The sequence below is a fragment of the Poecilia latipinna genome, unplaced genomic scaffold (genome assembly GCF_001443285.1).
Source record: "Poecilia latipinna isolate Pla-1442-1.1 unplaced genomic scaffold, P_latipinna-1.0 Scaffold4417, whole genome shotgun sequence".
Taxonomy (NCBI): Eukaryota; Metazoa; Chordata; class Actinopteri; order Cyprinodontiformes; family Poeciliidae; genus Poecilia; species Poecilia latipinna.
The window spans coordinates 1-7,333 of record NW_015117033.1 but is presented as its reverse complement, the minus strand read 5'-3'; the positions used below and the strand labels follow the sequence as shown (position 1 = coordinate 7,333).

General features: G+C 46.8%; 1 protein-coding gene across 1 annotated transcript in view; it reads left to right on the top strand.

Moving 5' to 3' along the window:
• The window catches only part of LOC106942611 (CLIP-associating protein 1-like), a 19,523-nt gene extending 12,315 nt beyond the window's left edge, over window positions 1-7,208 (top strand). Inside the window, exons 3-10 of the mRNA XM_015025932.1 lie at window positions 3,170-3,248; window positions 3,318-3,421; window positions 3,742-3,833; window positions 3,901-3,976; window positions 4,687-4,784; window positions 5,262-5,332; window positions 6,677-6,817; window positions 6,896-7,208. Of these exons, the coding sequence (XP_014881418.1) occupies window positions 3,170-3,248; window positions 3,318-3,421; window positions 3,742-3,833; window positions 3,901-3,976; window positions 4,687-4,784; window positions 5,262-5,332; window positions 6,677-6,817; window positions 6,896-7,095 (861 nt within the window). The 3' untranslated portion in view covers window positions 7,096-7,208. The remainder of the gene's footprint in view (window positions 1-3,169; window positions 3,249-3,317; window positions 3,422-3,741; window positions 3,834-3,900; window positions 3,977-4,686; window positions 4,785-5,261; window positions 5,333-6,676; window positions 6,818-6,895) is intronic.
• The last annotated feature ends 125 nt before the right edge of the window (window positions 7,209-7,333 follow it).

Sequence of the window (7,333 nt, the reverse complement as noted above, 5' to 3'; positions counted from 1 at the left end):
GACCTAAGTGATAAAAACAAACAGTTCTAGCTAACTGAGTCGATTCCTACCGCATAGAGCCGTTCAAAAGAATCTAGTGAACAACAGCAGCTTCAGCTTCCTGTGGTCAGATGATATCCCTGGACTTGTTTTCTTTCTACCGATATCTGCAGCTTTTCTTTTGAATAACCTGGTTTTAATCCAGTCCTCCATCATTATTTTTAACTCAATCCTTTGCTAAGCTAGCTGTAGCGTCGCACTTTAAGCTGACGTTTACAAGCAGTACCTGGCAGACCACTAGAGGGAGCCCACGGACCACCAGTGGTCCGGATACCACAGATGGAGAAAGACTCCTCTAGATCTATAACCCTAGATTAATAATAATAATTTCCATGGAGTCACTTCTGTATTCAGCCTTAAGGAGCGAGTTTATGGGAACCAGAGAGCAGACCAGAGCCAGTGTGACCCTGTACACACCGTCTTATCTGAGCTCTTCACAGGAGACATGCAAAGGTAATAAAATGAAAGAACACGGAGACATTAAGGAACACGGCCATATGTTCCTAAAAGCAACAACTTTGAGCCTGAACAGCTGAACCAGATCTCTGACTCCAGCGCTGCTCTACTGTTAAGCTACGAGGCTTGTTGTGTTTCCTCACGATTCGGAAGTAAAAAGCCCGAACCGTAACCTCCCCGTTGCTTGTTCTCTGTTTGACACCAACAACAATAAACACACATAATATACTTGAAAATAATTACAAAATAAGATAAAAACACTGTCCGTTAAAATGGATTAAAATGTTTAGATACTTTTTAAAACGAGTTTTACAATGAAAATGTCTGAGAATATTACCTTCTAGCATAAGCTAAAGTTAATGTTAGCCACAAAGTTTAAAGAAAGTAAAACTCACCTTCGTATCGGTGGATGTTTACCGAGGCGTACATCCTAACCTTTCTCCAACTTACTTGTTGGAGCTTCGGATCGATGTTCATCACTAATTATTACTTTGGCCAAGCCCTGCAGCTCCTAGTGTAAAATGACATTTTCAACAGACCGGAAACGACTGAGCCACTTCTCTCCGAACACTGAAGCTGCTGTGCAAAGAGCCTGTGGACAGCAGTGCATGCCGGGAACAGCAGCAGCCGGGTGAAGACAGGCCGCCTTCCTCCACACGGCGTCTCGTCACGCTGCTCTGCTGTTGAGGCTCAGCTGACTCTCCAGAACCCGGTTTGGTTCCGGTTTCTGTTTTTAGTGCTCACCCTGAGGCGAGCGGGCCTCGTAGCGGCCCGGCTGGCGTCACGGCCCGTCCCGTGGTTCCCCTCTGACGAGCCGCGTCTCTGCCTGTAGGACACAGCGGAGACACTCCGCCTCTGTTCGAGCCGTTTCTGATCCGATCGGGTTCTGGTTCTGGTCTCTGGAGGGAGGACCGCTGTAGAAACCAGAATGAACCGGCACAGTCTTTGCTTAGAGTCATCCATCGCTCAGGCTGCTGCAGAGTTCACTCTGACGTTTCATTTTGGACCTGGTTCTGGACCTGGCACAGGAACCGGTTCTGGGCTCGACCTGGTTCTGAAGCTTTTCCTCTGATCTCTGTCTTCCAGTCCATTTCCACACAAACCTAAAATGTTTCGTATCTAAACTGAAACGTGGTCGGCCTTAGGTGTAGCAGCAGCCATTTTTAATCTCATATTTTATGTCGTTTATTTTTCACCAGTGGCTTTTCCGTCAGGCAGATGTTTGGTCACCCGAAGGCGCTCTTACTGTAGGCGGCTGCAGCCGTGAAATGTAGACGCCTCATTGGGCGTGTCGGCTTGTTGCTGCGATACGTCATGGCGTCCGCCATATTGAATGTGGAGTATCTGCCAGTAAGCTAATATAATTAAATGGACAAACTTCCAAAGCGCCGTTCTACAAAGTATTGAAGGTGGTGAATGTCACTGACTCACAAACACTGATATATCAGGGAATCAAAGAAAGCACTTTTTCTAACTTTTTGATGTGAATATTTAATTGTTTTGGGCTTTCTGAATAAAGATGTTTATGACTGATTCTGATTGTTTTATATTGGCATTGATGAACACACACACACACACCTTCACAGGGATGTATTTCTAAACATATTTACATAATTCAGCGTGCACTTAGCATTTCAAGATATGAAAAAAACCCACAATTTCCTTTGAATTTATATGTATTTTATTGTAAAGAAAATAAACTTTGATAAATCAGCCATTGTCAAGCATTATTTATAAAGTTTTGCTACATATTATACAGTATAATATGTCAACTGTGCTATGGACAGCCAAGATGAAAAATATCTGACAGACTAAATTATTTTTATTTCATTACATAAACTCTCAATACCCTAATACTTCAGATTGAGATATTTCACTTAAAAATATGCAAAAAGTGAAAGGAAAAAGTGTACATTAGGGTACTAACCCTACCCTAAATAAATCCAGATTTATTTATATTATACTGGGGACACAGGCCACAGACAGGGTTCAGCCTGCTGGTCAAACTGGGAGCAGTCCAGTGACTGGGAGGCGTCCTGGTAGACAGGATAAAGTGAAGGTCAAAAATGAAATTATCTGACAGTGTAATAGAAAATTCATCCCTTCTCCACATTCAGAAAAACATATTTCAGCATATTGGGGCACAGACTCGTAGCACCTCTATAGCTGAACACTGACGATGTGAAACATGACTGAAGCAACCAGCTGTGATCCTCCCAGCTGGTTTCTCTGGGAGGAGAACCTCAGGGAACTGGGAGGTAACCCACTTCCCTTCTAACAGCACTTTCTCATTAACTCTCATTAGAAAAACGGCACAGTATGAAAAAAGTTAGCTAAGCTAAGAAAATAACAGAATAGTTACTTCAAACCAATTTAGTTACACGGGAAATACTTCTTGGTAGTTTCTGGCCGCAAAATCAAGAAGTTATGTTCGTAAAATAGTTTTTTTCATTTTTACCTGTGAAAGGTATTGCCAGCCCATCCAGTTTGTACTTTAAAATGATTGAAACAATTTCAAGCAGGACATGAAGTATGGACTGCCCATCGCTCTACTGCCACATTCAAGATGGCGGCAACTTAATGTAGGACTCGGTGACCAGTGAGCCGTCTCTAATAAAATATACATTATTAATATAATTATCTGACCCGGTTTTGTGTTCTGTCTGTTCTGCAGGTGAACCTGCTGGGCCTGGACCTCCTGTCGGCTCTGGTGACCCGGCTCCAGGACCGGTTCAGAACCCATATCGGAACGGGTGAGTCTCTCTGCTGCGATGCCTCTGCTGGTTCCGACCCATGTCTAGCCAGTTCTCCTTCTGTTCCAGTTCTGCCAAGCCTGATGGACCGGCTGGGAGATGCCAGGGACCAGGTGAGGGAGCAGGACCAGGTTCTGTTGCTGAAGATCATGGAGCAGGCCGCCTCCCCTCAGGTAGTCCAAACCCGGTCCGGTTCCCCCTGCTGGCACCAACCCGGATGGGTCCGGACAGGGAGCGGTTCTGTTGGACGGCTGTTCTGGTTAAACTGGGAATTGAATCTGGAGCAAAGTTCTGATAAACTTCTCAGAACCTTTGAACCCAGTTTGGTTGTGATGGATTGATGACAGGAAGTTAGGTTAGAGAGAAAGAGGAAGCCATGACATAGCAAGAATGGAGCCCTAACAGAACCGAGCCCTAACAGACCCGTCTGTGTCTGGTTCTGCTGGTTCTGGTGGAGTTCAGTGCTGATGTGGACCTGTGGTTCTGGTTCCAGTATGTCTGGGACCGAATGCTGGGAGGCTTCAAGCATAAGAACAACCGGACCAGAGAGGGAGTGTGCCTCTGTCTCATCGCCACGCTGAACACGTGAGCAGAACCAGAACCAGGACCACAACCTGAGGAACACACCAGGCCCAACTTGTTTCTGTTCCAGGTCCGGAGCCCAAGGCCTGACGCTGAGCAAGATCGTCCCGCACATCTGCAGCCTGCTGGGAGACCCCACGGCCCAGGTGACATCATCACTGACATCATCACTGACATCATAAGATCTCTGTACTCCCTGTGTGGCCTGGCTGCTGGGGGACCCCTGGCCCAGCCCGTTGCAGCTGCGTCACTAAATCATTCTGGCCGCCTTGACGGTCGGTAGTGAACACAGCGACTGAGTTGTTTTTGCCAATTTCCTCATGGCTTCTTGTTCCACTTGCGTTCATTTGTCTGTGAACGCAGCTCACCTGGTTGGGCTCATAGACGGAGGGCTTCACAGAAGCTAGCTTAGAAACCGACCCGTACCTCCTCCATCCTGAGGAGTTGATCCGATTGTGCTTGAATTCACACCACATGATTTATATTAATATGTCATAAATGACGTTTGCTCTTAAACTGGAGCAGCATTACAGATGCTAACCAGTTTCCTTTTCATGTATCCTAAGCTACATGAATGTGGGGCATCCTTCTTCATAATGTGATATTTGATGTTTCTAATCACTAATTTCTTCATCATCCTCACAGCTTCTGACCACAGGAAGTTAGTTTGTGAATTTGTTACCATGGAAACAGGGATCCTGATGGAGCGCAAGTGTTTCCGTTACTCTCCTCCATCAGGAAGTTTTGGTTCGATGCTTAGCAGCAGGAGACCAAAGTGTGGGATCCGGTGAATGCTGGTTCTGTCTCAGGTCCAGAACTCTGATGACTGATTCTGACCCAATCTCTGGTTCTGCAGGTCCGGGATGGCGCCATGAGCTGCCTGGTGGAGATCTACCGCCATGTTGGGGAGCGGGTGAGGCTGGACCTCAGCAAGAAGGGCCTTCCCCAGTCACGGTACGCAAGGCCGCCGGCCGGGCCGCCACCTGATCCGGTCTGCTCTATGGCCTGCTCTGAGGCCAGAGAGTAGGGCTCCCCCTGGTGGAGTCAATGCACACTGCAGCAGCCATAATGAATGTTTTTTATCTTCCACCGTTTAGTTTCTGGTTTTCATCTTTAGATTTTCAGAATCTTTCCTTATTTTCAAGCTGCTTCAGGACCCAAAAGTTCACCAGGTTTGATTCTGAAAGTTAAGCATTTTTTGACTTTTATGAGGCAGAACAACACAAAGGTTCAAGAAAAATGATAAAAATCTTAAAGGTGTGTTTTGCATTTAATAAATGTATGGCAGGATTAGGGTTAAGGTATGCTGCATTCAGATATTTCTTCGTAAACTAGTTTAAATGATGAATCGTCTTCATTCTGCTCCAGGATGGTCGTCATCATTAGGAGAGAGACGCGATCGATCTGATCCGTCTCTCTCCTCTTCCTCAGGTTGAACGTCATCTTCAGCAGGTTTGATGAAGTCCAGAGATCCGGGAACATGATGCCGTCTTCTGGTTCTGGTGAGTTCCTGTCTGCGTTTCCGGTTCTAGTTCTCAGATGGAGGAAGAGAAGAGGGAGGGATGGGTTGCCCCTAGCAATGGGTTTCTGCCAGAGCAGATCCATGAAGACTGGGCTCAGTGAACCCGGCACCAACACAGTGGGCGGTCCAACAGCCTCAGCGCTGGATTGGACCGAACCTTTAAAGCAGGGGTCACCAACTCCAGGCCTCCAGGGACCATCCTGCAACATCCTGCAACTTTTAGATTCACCTCTGCTCCAAAATGTCTGAATTCCCTCACCAGCATTCATTCCTCTCTGCAATAGGCTGGAAACGAGCAGCTTATTTGATCCAGGTGTGTTTGAGCAGAGACGCATCTAAAAGTTACAGGATGGTAGGACTGGAGGACTGGAGTTGGTGACCCCTGCTGTAAACACTGTATTTGCTGAACAACAAAGGAGTAGCTACTAAACAAAACACTTTAGGAAAACAGAAAAATGAATATAGTAATTTAATTTTCTACTTCAAGAATCATAGCTAAGCATATAAATATGCTGGGTCATCAAATTCCATTCTAGGTGATATTTCTTTTCATTTTCCTTTGAAATGTGACCAGCAGCTTGTTTTCAGATCCACTGGCTGATTATTTCTTTACCACCCTAATTTATTTTCATTGTATTTTTGGTGTTTGCCTTTAAAGCTCTATAGTTGGTCTTTTAGTATTGTCAACAATGCTGAGTCATGTCCTACATTTTTTGAACATTTTTAACCTGAAACTCGCTGGTTTCAATCAGANCAGAGAAGTCAGGTGACCTCAGAATAACAAGCCTCGCCCATAAACAGGCTGCGCCTCCTCATCAGGAGTCTTTAACCTCCAGCAGCATCAGTCCAGTCACTGCTGCTGCTTCATCATCATCATTACACACAGAGGAGGCCTTAGCTTACACACACACTCACACACACCGTGCTGGTGCTCCCATCAGACAGAGCGCAGGAGTCATGCTGAAGAAGCCGATGTGTCCCCATGGGAACAGCAGCTCTTCCTCTCTCTGTTGCTGTCCTGTTGGCACCGGTTCCACTGGTTCTGGTGGTTCTACTGGTTCCAATGGTTCCACTGGTTCTGGTAGTTCCACCGGTTCCACTGGTTCCACTGGTTCTGGTGGTTGTACTGGTTCCAATGGTTCTGGTGATTCCACTGGTTCTCGTGGTTCCAATGGTTCCACTGGTTCTGCTGCTTGTGGTCCATTTTCTCGCTCTGGCCGGTGCCGGGTCAACAGGCTGCTGGACCGGGCCGGTTCGGTCCGGTTGTGGTTAGAACCGGTCTGCTTTATCGGCCTCTGATGAGCCACTGCTTCTTCTTCTGCAGATAAAAACTTTGAGGATGAAGACTCTGTGGACGGAGGCCGGTCCTCTTCATCGTCCTCCTCCAAGGCGCCTCCTAGTGGACGGAGGGCGGTGGTGAGCTCTGTGAGAAGACCCAGCTCTGCTTCGTCCACCAAGTCCACAGGTGAGGGACGCATCCAGCAGGGCGGGCGGACGGGGACACCCTGCTGACTGTCTCTGCTCGTGTCTTCCTGTGCTGAAGGAAAGGAGGCGGCTGCTGGAGCCGTTGATGAAAACGACTTTGTGAAGGCGTTTGAGGACGTCCCGTCAGTCCAGGTGCGTCCAGTTCTGATCGTCTCCATGATAAGTCCCCCAACTGGACCTGAAATTGTTCCAGAAATTATGGAACAGTTTATTAACAATAAAAGATCACTTTGCTGTTTGAAGACCATTTGCTACTAACATAATGATAACTGCAATAATGCAAGTCAATCGTCTCATAGGTGAGGGAAACCTCAGGTGTGATGTCATCTGATGTTGACAGGGATGTAAATAAACAGGAAGTAGCGGCTGCTAACTACATAGACATAATATAAGGATAGACCCTCATGGACCGCTCTCGCCTATTGTCGCGCAGCTGTTGGCGTGAAGGTTGCATTTGCACCTGTCAGAGAGGAAGAGGAGGCGTTCAGGACGGGGA